Source organism: Mobula birostris, chromosome 19 (assembly GCF_030028105.1).
Source record: "Mobula birostris isolate sMobBir1 chromosome 19, sMobBir1.hap1, whole genome shotgun sequence".
NCBI classification, from domain to species: Eukaryota; Metazoa; Chordata; class Chondrichthyes; order Myliobatiformes; family Myliobatidae; genus Mobula; species Mobula birostris.
Window position 1 is genome coordinate 49,922,333 of NC_092388.1, and position 18,491 is coordinate 49,940,823.

Below are 18,491 nucleotides of genomic sequence, written 5' to 3' on the forward strand. Positions count from 1 at the left end.
GTCCACCGAGATACAACACTGGGTGTCATGGGAGGTTGTTCCTGCTTGTGGCCATCGAACTTTGCAGCTCCTCCCGTGGAGGGTCAGATACCCTGAGCCAATAGACTGGTCCTGGACTTATTTCCATCTGGCATAGTTTGCATATTGTTGTTTGATTGTTTGTGGTTTTTGTATTGCTATATTTATGCTCTGTTCTTGGTTGGTGCAGCTGTAACGAAACCCAATTTCCCTTGGGATCAATAAAGTATATCTATCTACCTAAAATACGTAGGAACCTTCTCAAACTCATGCAGCCCCCAATGACCCTGTGATTTCAGTCTCTGACATGACAGCGTCCTTCAGGGCTAAATCCACGGAATGCATCTGGCCCAGATGGGGTACCTGGCCGAGTATTAAAGTCTTGTGCTGATCATATGGCTGAAGTGTTCACTGATATCTTTAACGCCTTGCTTTGAGATACCCACCTGCTTCAAGCAGTCTTCAATTGTACCGGTGCCTAAGAAGAACGTGGTAACCTGCCTCAATCTGTATCATCCTTTAAGCACTTACCTCCACTGTGATGAAGTGCTTTGAAAGGTTGGTGATAAAAACTATCAACTACTGCCTGAGAATTGACTTGGATTCACTTCAATCTATCTACCACCAGAACAGGTCAACAGCAGATGCCATTTCATTGGGTCTTCATTCAACCCTGGAACACACGTCCAGCAAAGATGCAGATATCAGGATGCTCTTCACTTACGACAGCCTGGCATTCAATACAATCATTCCCTCAAAACTAATCAATAAGCCTCAAGACATTGGCCTCAATACCTCCTTGTGCAACTGGAGTTTCAATTTCCTCACTTGCAGGCCCTAGTCATTTTGGATTGGAAACAACATTTCCACAATCTCCATCAGCACAGCTGCACCACCAGGCTGTGTGTTTACCCCCCTGCTCTACTCACTTTCACACTTAAGACTGTGTGGCTATGGACAGCTTCACTGCAGTATTCAAGTTTGCTGACAACACCACTGTCGTTGGCTGAATCAAAGGTGCATATCGGAGGGAGTTTGAAAAATTGGCTGAGAGGTCTACTACAACAGTCTCTCATTTAATGTCAGCCAGACCAAGGAGCTGATTATTGATTTCACGAGGAGGAAACTGGAAGTCTATGAGCCAGTCCTCATCGGGGGATCAGAGGTGGAGAGGGTCAGCAACTTTAAATTCCTCGGTGTTATAATTTCAGATAACACCAAGGTATTTGTCCTGGGTAAGTGCCATTACGAAGAAAGTACGGCAGTATCTCTACTCTCTTAGAAGCTTGTGAAATTTGGCATGACCTCTAAAACTTCGACAAACTTCTATAGATGTGTGGTATTGACTGGTTACATCATGGCCTGGAATAGAAACACCAATGTCACTGAATGGAAAAGCCTACAAAGAGTAGTGGACATGGTCCAGTCCATCATGGGTAAAGCCCTCCCCACCATTGAGCACACCTACATGGAGCGCTTTTGCAGGGCAGCAGCATCCATCAGCAAGGACCCTCACCTTCCAGGCCATCCTCTCTTCTCACTGCGTCCATTAGGACGGAGTTACTGGAAACTCAGGACCCAAATCACCAGGTTCAAGAATAGTAATTTCCCCTCAACCATTAGACTCTTGAACCAGAGGGGATACCTTCACTCACCCCATCACTGAACTGTTCCTACAATCTACGGATTCACTTTCAAGGACTTCCTCTATATTTATCGCTTACTTATTATTGTTGTTATTATTATTATTTCTTTGTTTTTTCTTTTGTATTTGCATAGTTAGTTTCTTGGACGCTGGTTGTCCGTCCTGTTGGGTGCAGTTTTTCAATGATTCTATTATGTTACTTGTACTTATTGTGAATATCCACATGAAAATAAATCTCTGGGTTGTATAATGTGACATATACGCACTTTGATAGTAAATTTACTTTGAACTCTTGTTCCCTGCCTTTTGTCTCCTTCCCTTTTTGAATGAGTGTCAAATTGGCTGTTTTCTAATTTTCTGGTGCAATTTAATTAGTTTCGAAATTTTTCAGCAAATGGATCCATTATATCCCAAGCTCCATCCTTTAAAATCATCAGATGCTTGCCATTTGATCCCAGCGATTTGTCTGTTTTTAATTCTGTAAGTTTCCCATACTTTTTTATCTGTTGTGATTGGGATTTTTACATGTTGCTCCCTGTTAATCGAAATTAATCCATTTGTTGTTACCTTGGGGATATTTGCAGTATCTTCCACAGGTGAAAACTGATGCAAAATATCATTTATCTATTATTTCTTTATCTCCTGTTATTAATTTATCAGCCTTGTTCTTTAGAGATCCAACGCCTATTTTAGTTGCCTTTTTTCTAGGTACATACACACAGAAATTCTGACTGTTTTCAGTGTTGTCTTGCTGTTTTTATTTGTTTCAAGTTTTAAGATGCTGTTGGAATGAAAAATAAAATGATGCATGTTTTCAGAACACAAGATCGAGGACTATCAGGATCCTTTTGCAAGCATGCTTCCTTTTTGAAAAATAGAGGGCTATTTGGCAGTGGTTCAAAGGCACTGGAAAATGTTAAAACAAATTAAGCAATACAAGCTGGAGCATTTGTTGCTTCAAAAACAGTCTCTTTTCTTCTCTCCCCTTTGCCCCCTCTTGCTCTCTCTCTCTCTTATTCTCTTTCCCTCTCTTCTCTCTCCCCTCTCCCTCTCTTCTCCCTCCCCTCTCCCTCTCTTCTCCCTCCCCTCTCCCTCTCTTCTCCCTCCCCTCTCCCTCTCTTCTCCCTCCTTGCTGAGTCCATCCTCTGAAACCTTCAGAGCCTCTCTTCACTCTGTCTCCCTCTCTGTTCATGCACATCCTTCCCTCTTGGGCCACTCTGATTTTTCTGTCTGAGGCATACATACATACATACATATATATATACACACACACACACACACACACACACACACACACACACACACACACACACACACACACACACACACACACACACACACACACACACACACACACACACACGATGAAGAAAAATTGCTTTTCCTCATTACCTTACACAACTGTATTGGAAATCAACATTGCAACCTTTCCATGGTGTGACATTGACATTTTAGTCCACAACCTTGATCAATAGCAAGTGCAGTGAACAATAAATCAATGACCATTTAAAAATCCCAGTGGGTTGGTATCTAGGTCATTGGGCAAAGTTTCCTGCACTTCTGGAGCACCAATAAGGATAATCCAAACACAGCAGCTTCCATTGAAAGCAATGGAAATCATCAAATGTTCTTGTTTTAGCCTGCAACAGCTGAAAACCATAACTGCTTCTAAGATATGTACAGTCAGTGATGGAGTTTTAATGCAATTGGATGATCAATCACTGCTTAAAACAGAAGGAAATGGACTGTGACCAGCACACTGCTCCTTTAATGAGTTGCCAGTGAAAGAGGGGTCAATATGCTGCTCTGATGGTGTGCTTTAAAAAAAAAAAACAGGTTTTCAACTCCCAGTTCCAACGTCTCTGGTAAATAAAATTGATGATCACAGAGCTTGGATGCTGTAACAAAGGGACATTAGGACTGCGTGTGTCCCTTGTTTTACAGAATCCTGGTAAACCCCTTCCTTGCCAGATGCAGCAATTCAGATCAGCAGGTTCACTATACATCATCAAGGTTGGTCAGTTGGGTCTCTCAGAAGCAGAGGTGGAGGTGTATGCCTCATCAACTCTTCGTGTTGTACTTATGTGTCGGGGACGTTCCAATATTGCTCACTAGACCTGGACTACCTCGCAATTAAGTGCCGGCCATTTTACCTGCCGTGGGATATTTCAGTGATCATTTTGGTAGCGGTGTACATCCCACCTCAGGCTAATGTCAAAACAGGCTCTAGACAAACTGAGCTGTAATCAACAGACATGAAACGGCACACCCTGATGCCTTCCCCATCATTTTGAGGGACTTTAACCAGGCCAACTTAAGTCACGAAATAATTATTATCAACAAATCACCTGTAGTACCAGAGGAAATAACACACTGGACCACTATTACGTTAAGATCAAGAGTGCTTACGTGCTATCCCACACCCACACTTTGTGAAGTCTGATCACCTGGCTGTAATTCTACTCCCTGGGAATAGGCAGAGACAAAAGACTGCAGCACCAGTAGGGAGGACCAGGAAAGTATGGAGCAGGGAGGCAGAGGTGCTTTGAATTGCTGGACTGAACTGTGTTCAGGAAGTCATCTTTGAGCCTGGATGAGTGTGCCACAGTTGTCACTGACTTCATTAATACCTGAGTGGATGAGTGTGTGCCTACGAAAACTTACTGTACAATCCCAAACCAAAAGCTGTGGATAAACCAGGTTCATAGTCTGCTGAGGGCTAGATCTGTGGCATTTAAGTCTGGTGATCCAGGTCATTATAAGAAAACCAGGTATGACTCATAGAGGGCTATTTCAAGAGCCAAGGAACAATTCTGGAAGAGGTTAGAGGCGTTCATCGGATACACGTCAACTCTGGTAGGGTTTGCAGGCCATTACTTCCAACATCATCAATGGCAGTGATGCTTCACCACCAGACGAGCTCAATACTTTTAAAGGGACAATAAAACACAGCTATGAGCATTCCTGCAGCGTCTGGTGACCCTATGATCTATCTCAGAGGCTGACGTCAAGCTGTCTTTTAAGAGGGTGAACCCTTGCAAGGCAGCAGGGCCCAATGGAGTACCTGGTAAGGCTCTGAGAACTTGTGCCAACCAACTGGTGGGGGTATTCAAAAATAGTTTCACTTTGTTATTGCTACAGTTGGAAGTTTCCACCTGCTTCAAAAGGGCAACAATTATACCAGTGGCCAAGAAGAGCAGCGTGAGCTGCCTCAACAATTATCACCCAATAGCACTCATATCTACGGTGATGAAATGCTTTGAAAGGTTGGTCATGGCTAGAATCAACACCTGTCTCAGGAAGGCTACAATAGGGCTACAGCAGATGTGATCTCAATGGCTCCCCATGCAGCCTTGGATCGATTGGACATGCAAATACCTACATCAGGATGCTCTTTATTGACTATAGCTCAACAGTTAACACCACTATTCCCCACTGTCCTGATTGAAAGGCTACAAAACCTAGCCCTCTGTACCTCCCTCTACAACTGGATCCTCAACTTCCTAACCGGATTAACATCTCCACCTTGCTGACGATCAGCACTGGGACACCACAGGGATGTGTGCTTAGCCCATTGCTCTGACCTCTCTACATCCATGAATGTGTGACTAGGCATAGCTCAAATAGCATTTATAAATTTGCTGATGATACAACCATTGTTGGCAAAATTTGGGATAGTGACGAAAGAGTGTACAGGAGAAGATATACCAGTTAGATGAATGGTGGCACAGCAACAACCTTGTACTCAGCTTCAGCAAGACCAAAGAGCTGGTTGTGGATTTCAGGAAGGGTAAAATGAGGGAACACAAACTAATCCTCATAGAGGGATCAGAAGTGGAGAGAGTGAACAATTTCAAGTTTCTGGGTGTGAAAATCTCAGAGGACCTAACCTGGATACAACATATTGATACAGCTATAAGGAAGGCAAGACGGTGGCTATCATTAAATAAAATTTTGAGGAGATTTGGTTTGTCAACTAAAACACTTGAAAACTTGTACAAATATACTGTGGAGCACATTCTGATGGACTGCATCACCATCTAGTATAGGAATGGGCTACTGCACAAAGTTGCAGAAATTTGTAGAATTAATCCACTCCACTCCATCATGGGTACTAGCCTCTGCAGTACCCAAGATATCTTCAAGGAGTGGTGCCTTAGAAAAATGGTGTCAATCATTAAGGATCTCCACCACCCAGGACATGCCCTCTTCACACTGTTACTCTCAAGAACGAGGTACAAAGGCCTGAGGGCACACATTCAGTGATTCAGGAACAGCTTCTCCCATGAACACTACCTCACTACTTTCTTATTTCTGTTTTTTTTTAGCACTACTTAATTTAATTTAACAATTTAATCGGCATATATATACTTAATGTAACTCAGGTTTTTTCCTCAATATTTATTTATCATGTATTTCATTGTACTGAGCTGTAAAGGTAACAAATTTCATGACCTATGCCAGTGATATTAAATCTGATTCTGATTCTAACTTCCTTCCACTTAACAGGATCTTGAGTCCCACACTTCTTTCTGCTTGTTGGGGCACCTAATTCCACACACTCTTCAAGCTGAGCAGAGTTCCATCCTTCGCGTTCCTTTTAAATTTAGCAGTTTCATTGGAAAATTTATTAAAATACTATGTATTATCTTTAAAGAAATCATGTATTGAAAGCATATTGATGTATTAATAAACAACATCCACTAGTCCAGAAGATCTGCTAGTCTGGCTGCATCAAAGTCCCAATCATGCCAGCTTATTAGTAGTTTACTGTAGAAGTATTTTGCAACCCAGTGGGACAAGTTACCTAAAACCAATCTCAAAAATGTTTTATTGATCTAAGATTCATGTAATATGTACAATTCCATCTTGGACAACTCAGTTTTCAATCAGTGATAATTATAATTAGTACTCACTGTGACTTGTGTATCTTCAGAAACAGGGATTTTTTTGTGTGTGGGATGGTCTGGAGAAGCCAGAGTCAGTAGTTATGGAGGGAGTTGTTAACTACTGACATTCATTTCAAGTAGAATCTTTCTTTCTGAATGGCAATATTTCTTCATTAGTAAAATGAAATAAGAACTGTGGTTTAACTGTTCCAGTAACTGGGATGTTCTTTCACAACTTCAATTGTGCAATAACCATGTGATATTCTGCTTCCCTTTAGCTGATGCAGTCAATAATGCTGCTGGCTTTGGGTTCAATGGCCTCGATAAAAATGGCAATTTGCAGTGGGACCTAATCTCAAACTTAAACATCTGGAATATTGAGGTGAGATTCTTGTGCATAAATTAGATTATGAAAATCAATGCCTAAAATTTGACATGAGTAATGCTCAGTTTTTTTTAAAGTGTTACTCAATTTACCAACATTAGATTGTGCTAGTGATCAATGTGGATTGAAGTTGCAAATTACAACATTGAGCCTGGCACTTCCACACACCCTTAATCTTTTCCTCATGACCATCTACCATTGTTACTCAACCTAAACTGAGGCTCAAAATTTCATGTAACCATGGTGGAAAATTCTCAGTAAAGGAGCGCATTACACCAGTTTACGCTTTTGCCGTGTAGGGAGATCGTCTACTAACATCAGTAAACTTCACTTGGCAGCATGCTAAGAAATCTTCCAAAATGTGTTAACACATGGATTGGTTTCTCCAGCATTTGCTTGCCAGCATGCTCGTTCCATGGATGTTCCAGTGGTGAAAGCACTGGCAGCAATAGCTCACCTCTTGGGGAGCCTCAGAAGGCAATAACATGCCCAGTTGCAAAGAGGCTATGGCCAGTGAGTCTTTAGAGAGGAAACATTCTGCCTAAGCCACTCTGTTAGACAATATACTATATCTGTAGGCTTTTTGATTCCAAGTTGTCAACACTGAGGTATATGGCAATCTGCAGGAAGACCTTCAATTTGAGTCTTCTACCTAGACTCTTTTGCCCATTCTAGACAAAGTCACATTATGTCTCAAGTTCCTCTCCACTGAATTTGCCAAACTGTTGCATCTCACTAAACGGGGGTTTCTATAAGTGTAGCGACAGACACTCAGAGGTAGACCAACTCTTTCTCATGCTACTAACTCAGCTTGGTTTCTTTCATTCAAACAACTGGCCTGATTGACAGACATCCTCATGCCACTGTGCCTGAGGCCAAGGAAGAATCCTGTCACTAGCAAACATTTAACAAACCTACAGTCTTTAACTTGTACTGACACCTTACATGCTGTGAGCTCACAAAGAGTTAAAGTGTCACTTGGAATTGGTCAGACTTTCATTGAATATTTTACAAAATTTAATATACTGCAACAGATCGTGGGAAAGCAAAGACAGAAAATACCAGAAATACTCACTAGGTCAGATCTGTGGAGAGTGAGTTAATGTTTTGGCCTAATGATATTGTATTTCCATCTGGTACAAGCACCTGTCTCTCCTTCATTCTGTGTCCACATTGTTGGGTAAATTCATTTGCTGGCATTGCCCAGCGCGAGATGCCTTCTGTTTTGTGGCTGCTCACACCAGTACACTATCTGATCACAATATCTCAGGAATCACACAAGTACTTAAGTTTCTTATTGAAATACTTAAACTCCTTGTTGAGATTCCTTGTTCAGGTCCATGCCAATTCCCAGCACAATTTCCTCAGATCAATAACCTTTTTCCTGTACATAGCTGATTTGTTGTTGTCTTGGGGAACATGCTTAAGGGCTAATGCCCTTCTGGAATGCTATGTTGTAAAATACTTGGAGATGGGTGAAGTTGAATGAGATCTTCTTGAAAATCTTGCAATTCCTGATTTAATGATTGCTTCTGACCATTAATTAACCCATTGCTGTTTCACTCTGGATTTTAATAACTCTGCAATATTTTGCATGGGTAAACACAGCAATACTATCTCAGCCTCATGAGTGTAGTCTCATTGGTAGGCACACACTGTTGTTGTGTTTGAAGTTTAACTAGATTAAAAATATTTAGAGTTGTTTTGCTTTCAGTTTATATTATGCCCCACTGTCTTGAAATGACACTTCTGAGCATAGTTATTTGTATCTGTTTCTATCATGGTTTAAGTTTGGTAAACATTGCATTTGTGTAGTATTCACTTCTTTGGTTCTATTAAATATTACTTAAACACTGAAAAGATATAAGATGAAGTAATCTAGAATTGCAGCAATGACTCATCAATCCTTGAAATATTCTTGCATAAATGATGTTCTTTCTTTCAACATTTATTTCCAAAATTGACTTGGTTGCTTTTACTTGCACAAAAATCAATGAATCATATGTTTCTTCATTTATTACAAAAATATTGTCATGATAATTTTTCAATCATTTTTTCATAATAAACATTATCCGGCATACATCTCAAGGTGTAGTTGGATGACAATCAATGGGAATTGACTTATTTCACAGTGAACAGGATATTAACTGTGTCTCTGACATTTATTTATATATTTGGAAAATAATATACAACATCCTCACTTCCTTAAAGCAAATATGTTTTTAAATATACGTATTCCATATGGCTGCTGTCTTAAGCAAAAGTAGCCAGAGTTTTTAGGGCTTTAAGATGTTACAATCTAGAAAATTTTCCACGAAGCACATAAATCAAGTAAAGTAAAATTGCCAATTTGCTGCAAACTGATGAGGTCTGTGCTTTTCTGTGTATTTGACATGCTCACGCACAAAGAATGTGCAGCGTATTCTTGGGTGCCACCTATGTGATTTTGTCCGTTCCTGTGTGACTTGCAGGCTTTCCATTGTTTGTGAAGTCTGCTTCAGCACAATTTAGAAGTTTCTCAAGACAATTTTTCACTCAATGTCAGCAAGACCAAGGAGCTGATTATTGACTTCAGAAGAAGGAAACTGAGGTTCATCAAGGGATTAGAGGTGGAGAGAGTCAGCAATGTAAATTCCTGGGTGTTATCATTTCAGAGGATCTGTCCTGGGCCCAGCACTTAAGTTAAATTATAAATTATAAAGAAAACATGGCAGCACCTCTACTTCCTTAGAAGTTTGCAAAGATTCGGCATGACATCCAAAACTTTGACAAACCTATAATTGTGTGGTGGAGAATTTATCGACTGGCTGCAACACAGCATGGTATGGAAACACCTGTGCCCTTGAACAGAAAAGCCTACAAAAAGTTGTGGATATGGCCCAGTCTATCATGGGTAAAGTCCTCCCCTTCATTAAGCACATATACACTTAGCACTTTCGCAGGAAAACAGGACCCCAACTACCCAGGTAATTCTCTCTTCTCTCTGCTGCTATCAGGAAGGAGGTACAGGAGGCTCAGGACCCACACTCTACCAGGTTCAGGAACAGTTATTATCCCTCAACCATCAGTCTCTTGAGCCAGAGGGAATAACTTCTCTCGCCCCATCACTGAATTATTCCCACAACCTATGGACTCGCTTTCAAGGACTCTTCATCTCATGTTGTTGATATTTATTAGTTATTTTTTTCTCTTTCACATTTTCACAATTAATTGTCCTTTGCACGTTGGTTTTTTGTCTGTCCTGTTGAGTGTAGTCTTTAATTGATTCTGTAGTGTTCTTTGGATTTACTGTGTATGCCTCCAAGAAAATGAATCTCAGGGTTGTATATGGTGACATATGTATATGTACTTGGATATTAAATTTTATTTTGAACCTTGAACTTAACTGGAATCTGCCTGAGGTAGTCTGAGTCTTTTGGAGTCTGGCGCTGGAAACTGCAGTTGATAAGTCCTCTCAATCAAATTCTTATTCCTGCAATTGTCTTTCACTTGCCTTCCAGACCTACACACCCACCTGTGCATATTGATTTCATTGCTGAAACCATGTATGTGGGCAACGTGCATACAAGAAATGCTGCATGGTGATCCAGAATGTTACAGAGCAAGTCGGCCTGTGCAGAAATGAGTTTGCCTGGGTGATTCACAGAAACCTTGTAATATTTAGTAGAGTGGCTGTAGAAGGCTATGGTGATCCACTGTATACTTGATAACATCACTGAGAGTTCAACCCATGCCACAAAAATATGTGGTATAGAGCTGTGGAGTAATCAAGAGAGGAGACAGCCTGCAACTACTTAATAGCTGGGCTGATTTTCAGCACCCGCTGTTACTGAGACACAATAAACACAATCACCTTTCACATCAACACTCCCATGTCGTGACTACCCACCATCAGCGTCCTCTTGGCCACATTCCAAAATATGAAAGTCAACATAAATGTTCCAAACACCATGTCCCTTTCTCAGTCCCAGTACTCTGATGCAATGCTGACTTCAGGGTTGATTCATGCTGAGTGGAACGTTTCTAGCCTTCGATGGGTTGCATTGTAACTTTCCGAAGGAATGCTAGCAATGCACTACACCTCTCTATTCACAGCAGCAAGCTGGCTGAGCTGATTGATGAGTATTGGCAAAGTGTCTATAGTTGGACCTGTAAGATTTCCCTGCTGATTTGAGGTCTTTTCTTTTGCAGCATGACTTAGAAATCTGTTGGAGGTCAATTTGTTGGTCTACCATGATATTCATCAAATTCCTTTAATCACTGGTTTCCAGTCATGATGAAGTACCCCAAGCTTGCATTGCAACAAACTTGCCAAGGCACCATACGTTTCATTGTGCGTATCCATTAACCATTATTGTTGGGCATTAAAATACATCAGACTTCAAGCCCCCACAGAGGCTAGCAAGTCCACTGATTTCTTGCCCCCTGCTGGTCAATTTTTTTGGATAACTCATTGTGTGCTCATCCCATCATTTTACTATTGTACACAGTGTCATTGCGTATGGCTCAATTATTAAATGATAAGATGATGTGAATTTATTATCACTGTCTTCTTCCTCTTCTACCACAAATTGCCTGGGTTGCTATTCTTGAATATCTAAAAAGGTAAAGCAAAACTGTGGGTTTTTTTTGTGGAATAGGGCAAAATAAAATGAGCTCAAATTGTATCATGTGGAACTGGCGAATCAGAAGAGTTTGTAAGGGAGAAGTGGCTGTAAAAAGGGCAGCTAGGTATGTTTTCTCTGGTTCCAGCCTCAGCAGCAATAGTGAGTATGCCTCATTGGCGTTATGCTGTAGTTAGTGCTTGTGCCCTACCCATTTACTGCTCCTGTCTTTGATTGTATAATATTCTTCCATGAGAAGGAGGAAGCTGTTAGTATGGTAGCTGTGATGTGGTATCAGTAATGTATCACTTAGCTTTGAACAGCTTTGAACTTAGCTTAGCTTTGTTTATTTATGTATGCATGCTGGGACTTGTGGTTATCAGATTTGAAGCAATTGCTAAGTGTGGATGTGGGTTACTCTCCTGCCTATGAATGATTTGCGGGTCACTCTGAGTTTCAGAATACTTGTACCTCCTCTTGAAGAAGTGTGAACTGTTTTTAAGTGGCTAGCTTCAAGTGTTTGAAAGCTCCATCTGTGGTGATGCACTGTCTGGATCTGAACCAATGAGCATGAATAAATTAGAGATTGTGATTTTTTTTTAACCATTCCACTTTTGGGGGCCCTCTAGTTTAATACCATCCCCCCAATTGCCCACCACAGGATGAGAAAACGCACACGATTGTGCTTGCTGTTTTTCCTTTGAAGACCATAGGTTTGTATTTAATACCGTGCATTTCCCCTGTCCGGTCCTGAAGAAGGGCCTTGGGCCAAAATGTCGGCTGTCTATTAATTTCCGTACGTGCTGCCAGACCTGCTGAGTTCCCCTGGCATTTTGTGTGTGTGGTGTTCTGGTTTTCCAGCATCTGCAGACTTTCTTGTGTTTATGCATTTACCCTGCTCAGCAAAACAAAAGTCATCAGTACTGGCAGAATAATGGAAGTGAACTATCATGGGAAAGTAAAAGTTCTAGAGTTTAGTATGTAAGATTATTTTTGTGCTCACTGGGCTTCTTTAAACTTGGGAAATGTATATTGTTCGGAAGTTCTTTGGCTAATTGTACTTACCTCTAACTGCCGTGTAAATCAGGTAATACAATTCTGATGTATTTGAGGTAATAAAATTGCAGGATTTTTTGCTATTTTATTACTTGAAATGTAAGTAGGGGATCCATGTTCTGGTGTTGCATTGGTCAGTCTTGCTGAAAGGCAGAAAACATTGTTGTGGTTTCTTGGCTATTTCTAGTAATTACAAGATCTTTCCAAAAGATGTTGTCTCTTGAAATCAACAAAGTACTCCCTGTATTTGTTCTTTGTACACAGTTACTAGATAAATATCAGAGAAGAGGAAATGATAAAATTGTTCTACTTCTAAAGCAATTTCGTTTAAGTTGCATATGTGGATTGAATAAATGGAAACTGCATTGTGGTATAATGTTTTCACAATATTATAAAGATGGTAGAAGATACCCTTTATCAAACAATGTTGTTGGACAATCTTGCTTTTCCCTGTTAGTAGTCTTATTTACTGAGAGCTTTTTACATTTTCCTTTTACCAGACTGCTACAAGTTTTAAAATGTGCCTGGACAATTGGAACATTCAAACTGGAGCTTGGCTAAAGAGGTAAGCAAAATACAGTAGCTCACCAATGCAAGCCAACTCAAGATAGTCCAGTTGGCTTCAAGTTCAATTCAAATAATACAGGTCCTGTGGTGTTTTTATATATATATATTGCACTTCATATAACAAATGTGATCCAGATCCGATAAGTTGTGAAAAACATGATCTTATTATCTACATAAGATCATTTAAATTTGGAAATCTGTAAACTACTAAAACTCCCATGCTCTGTCTGTCTGTTTGTGACCGCCAATTAGCGCAAACGGTGCATTACAGCGACACTTTTTTTGGCTAAATCGAATTAAAATGCGCTAACTTACGGAATGCAGGCAAAGTTCAGGGTTATATATTCGTATAAAATTGCTCATTCGCCAAAAATCAACAGGCTGCCTTTCACCCGAGAACCGATCTGCCATCATGGAAATCGGGACGTGACAGCCCGACGCACGCCCACAGCCAGCCTCAGCAGTGACACTTACCGGAGCAAAAGGGCAGGGCAGCTCTATTTCGAGGGGTTACATTCTGCTAATCACCATCAGCATGTGCAGGATTGGGACAGATCTAACTGTCACCCATCAATAAGAGATAATTAAATCTTATTGTATTGAAGTACAGTGAAATCCCGAGTTTAAGTGTCTGAAGCCATTGAACACCTCGAGGCTAGCCTCCGCTGGCTGGAGACTCAGGAGGTGGGCCACATAAAAAAACCTCCAACTCAGTATTATAGAGTTTGCTCGCAGCTACATGCTACATTCAAACAAGGAACACTCGATCACTTTCTTAAGAAATAATTTGTAAATGATGATTGCTAATATTCTTGAATGTGGTTATTTGTTGTTTTGTGTATTTAAAAGCTTTACTAAAAAATAATTTGAGTTTTAGTTTCTACAGTAACAACGATTTATTCGCAGAATTCTTTAATTCAAAGGTAATTTACTTGCCAGAAGGTAAACGTGCAAAAAAAAGGGTCAAATAGGGCAAAAATAGGGGTGTTTCAGGATGTTAGGTCAACATTGGGTCAGTTTCAACGCTAATTTTCCTGAACACTGATTTAGCGTGACTCCGCTTTTTTCATGATTACATTGTATGGACCCAAATGATCGCGTTATAACGGGGTTTCACTATACTTTGAAACACCTATCAAACCCTTTGCTGCAATCAAAGGACAGCGGTGACTATATCACGTCCATTTAGGAGAGTGCCAACCACATCATCAAGAAAAATCAGCATCCTGGAAGCTTTGGTGTTACTGCTTTGTTTCTTCTATCCAGCATTAATGTAAAAAAAATGGTCAGCCTAATTATGCTGCGTGGAAAGAGAAGGGGGACATTATGGTCAAGAGATGACGCCAAACGTCGTCGGGAAGTGGCAAGGAGAGGGAGAGAACAACAATCAGATGAGGCCAGGGCTGCAGGACTCCAGGATCAAAGAGTCAGGACAAAAAAGATGAGAGAAGACAAGACAGAGGAGGACAGGCATGCACGTCTCCGAAATGACAACAATAGGCACAGAAGGAGGAGAGAACAAGAATTGGATCAGGCCAGGGCAGCATGACTCCAGGATCAGAGAGAAAGAACAAGGAGTTAGAAGAGATGAAGACACAAAGGATGAAAGGGCTGCGTGTCAGGGAGATGGTGGTGTTGCTATTGCTGTAGCATCATCCGGTATTGCAGCAATGTTGATGCCTGGTGGTAGGACAGCGCATTCAAGTTTCAAGATACCGCTCAAAGTCAATGAAGATGCCCTTTGTAACATTGATAAAAACACCAATACTGCAAATTTACTCTGAAATGCGAGGCTTATTGTCTGGGATGAGTGCCCCAGGATTAGGAGGGAGAGCTTCGAAGCCGTGGACTGGACTCTTCGTCATGTATCCAGCAAGAATGAGGCCTTTGGCGGTATTTTAACCATTTGCTGTGGCGATTTCCATCAGCTTCTAGCAGTTATGAAACGAGGAAATGATGCTGATGTGGAGAATTCATGCATAAAAAATCCTGCTTATGGAGAAGCTTCATCAACTTTCAATTGAAGAGAAACAAGCAAGTGAGGGAGAAGGACGACATTCTGAGTTCTTATTGGATGTTGGAGAAGACGAGATTGAGAAAAATGAAAACGATGAAATCAGATTACCTGAAGATATGACTCTGCCAGCAAAAACTATTGAAGAATGTATTGATTTCATCTACCCGACATTCAACAATCCTGCAGAACTGATCTCGAGGAGTTCTATCTTGGTTCCTCTCAATGAAATGATGCGGAAAAATAAACTTCACATGCATTAGACGCTTCCCTAGAAACGTGAAAGAATACTGTTCCTTCAACGCCGTAAGTGAAGGGGCTAACGCCACTCATTTTCCAACAGAATTCCTTGATTCGGTCGAACTGTCTGGATTGCCACCACATAAACTGGAATTGAAGAGGAGATCTCCCATCATTTCAATGAGGCACTTGGATCCACCAAGGCTTTGCAATGGAACGCGAATGATGGTAGAAGAACTGCATGAGAATCTCATCGTAGCAAAGATAAACATTGGTGCGTTCAAAAATGACATTGTCATGATCCCAAGAATTACTCTCAGTTTATCAGAAGGGGAAGATGTCCCTCTTCAGCGGAGCCAGTTCCCGATACAGTCATGCTTTGCTATAATTACACATAAGGCACAAGGCCAAACCATGGAGAATGTGCTGATTTTTCTGGAGAAACCGGTATTCCAGCATGGTCAGGGGTATGTGGCTTTAACCCGGGGAAAAAGAAATGGCAGCATTAGAGTATTCTTGAAGGGTGGCAGATCAGCCAGAAATGTCATCAAAAGTGTCCTTCGTTAAACGAGAAGGAGCTATATTTGTCTTGCTATGCGTCTTTCTTCTTTAATGAACTGAGTTTTTCTTCTTTAATTTCCAAAGCAAAGCGATAGCAATAGCATTCGAGGAAATTTAATGTTCATTCTGGTCACATATTTGTCTTGCTATGCGTCTTTCTTCTTTAAGTACTGTTTGTGGATGATCAGCCATGATCACAGTGAATGGTGGTGCTGGCTCGAAGGGGCAAATGGCCTACTCCTGCAATAGTCTATTGTCTATTGTTTAATAAACTGAGTTTTTCTATTTTAATTTCCAAATCAAAGAGATAGCAATAGCATTCAGGAAAATTTAATGTTCATTCTGGTCACATCAGACTGCACTACCCTGCTCTGAAAGGGTGCCCCAACGGGTCACCCCCGTTGTCTAGTTTGGAAATAAAGTTCCAGTATTAATGAAATATTGACTTCTTGTCACAATTCTGGTTTCAATGTTTATATCTAAAAGACTACCACAGAGTAGTTGTGCTCTAAGGCAGCCAGTGGGAAAAATAGTTGATCATGGTACTCATTCAAGGTAATTTCTCATTAGGGTCTTTATTGAGGACCTCATCTTCCTTGTAGTAGAAAGGCAATGTGATAGCATAACAGTGATAGAAAACCTGTTTATTAGAAAGAACAAGGGTAGACATTATCTGAATGGCACAATTCAATCATGGGTACAGGAATTTTTGGAGATTATGTATATTGAAAGTTGCAAAGCAGGTCGATTAAGAGAGTAGATGGAATCGTAGGCATTCTAAACAAGAGCATTGGTTGCAACAATATAGATTATCATTGATTTGGCCACAACTGGAGTACAGATAATTCCTTTGTTGCAGGGGAGGGTGTGGTGGGGGTTGGTGGCAGGTGTTGCATGCTTAGGAAGTAGTCCATATCGGGATTTTCCATAACGCCACATTATCTATGTAGGTGTCAAGAAAAGTGAGTGAAAGAGGTGTGTGTTTATTTGCTTTGTTTTCACAGAAATTCCATACCTCATATTTTGGATTGTGATTTGTTAATTCTGTAAGAGCAAATTTCTGTTGCCCAAACAGCTATAACTTGAGAGTTGCCTGTAATATGTGCAGTTTTGGGTATCATAGTCTAGTGAATGTCTTGCAGAGGGTGTAGAAGAAATTTGCTGTAATAATTTATGAGATAAGGGAACTTAGCCACGTGTACAGACTAGAGAGGCTGGGGTTGTGTTTGAGGCTGTCTTTTAAATCAATCTTTCAATTGTTTTCTTTGATGTCCCTGGTTCCAGTGGTCCTCTGCAAGAACTCCATAAGGGTGCTGGTGTGGTGAGCAGGATTTACCTATATGGATTACATAGCCTGTCCAATGCAACTGTGCCCTCAGGATTATGGCCTCAATGCTAACCAGACTAGCCTTGTCCAGTTCTTCCTAGATTGTCACCTTGTATTGCTATTTAGTGCCATGAGTGACTGTGAAGGTCTCATGTTGAAACACTTGAGCTGTTTGATGTGTTTTCTGGTCTCAGAGCCATACAAAAAGCTAGTGAGTATGACTGCTTTGTATATTTTGATCTTAGTTGACATTGACATTTCTGCAGCTTGTCACTTGTGACTGACTAGACTTGCTGATTCAAGCCAGGTGTTGAGAGCCAGCAGAAGAACTTGAAAAGGTACTTGAAATGATCAACTATCTTTCAGGCCAGTGGCCTTGATGCTTTTCCTGAAAGGATGAGCCACAGAGCCTGGAGCAGTTGGGTACAAGACCTCAGTCTTGTGGAGACTGAGTTTAACCACTGTATATGCTGCAAGCATGTAGTCATGAGCAAACAGTGCCTCTATGATTCACCTCTCAAGATCCTTCATCACTGCCTTCAGTCTCTGGAGTTGAAGAGCATGATATCTAGTCTGTATCTGAAGTTACACTCCTCTTTGAAGGACACAGAGAGCATTGTTCAGGACACATGAGAAAAACAGGTTGAACAAGACTGGAGCAAGTACACCACCCTGTTTCACGCTATTGGAAATGTCAAATATTGTTGAAGTGTCACCGCTAGACAGGATGAGACACAGCATGCCATCATGAAAGAGGCAAATGATCTGGATGAATCTTCTAGGACAGCCAGACTTTGCAATGATGACCCAGGGTATTGCCCTTTTAATATATCAAAGGATTTTGTTAGGAAAATGAAGATATCATAGAGATGCAAACACGAGGAAATCTGCAGATGCTGGAATTTCAAGCAACACACATAAAAGTTGCTGATGAACGCAGCAGGCCAGGCAGCATCTCTAGGAAGAGGTACAGTCGACAATTCGGGCTGAGATCCTTCGTCAGGACTAACTGAAAGAAGAGCTAGTAAGAGATTTGAAAATGGGAGGGGATGAGGGAGGGGGAGATCTGAAATGATAGGAGAAGACAGGAGGGAGCCAAGAGCTGGACAGTTGATTGGCAAAAGGGATATGAGAGGATCATGGGACAGGAGGCCTAGGGAGAAAGAAAAGGCTGAGGGGGTGGAA

General features: G+C 41.0%; 1 protein-coding gene across 1 annotated transcript in view; it reads left to right on the forward strand.

Annotated features, from left to right (window-relative positions):
• LOC140212586 (lysophospholipid acyltransferase 1-like) overlaps positions 1 to 18,491 on the forward strand; it is a 121,179-nt gene that overhangs the window by 75,995 nt on the left and 26,693 nt on the right. The window contains exons 9-10 of the mRNA XM_072283564.1: positions 6,831 to 6,934; positions 13,098 to 13,162. Of these exons, the coding sequence (XP_072139665.1) occupies positions 6,831 to 6,934; positions 13,098 to 13,162 (169 nt within the window). The remainder of the gene's footprint in view (positions 1 to 6,830; positions 6,935 to 13,097; positions 13,163 to 18,491) is intronic.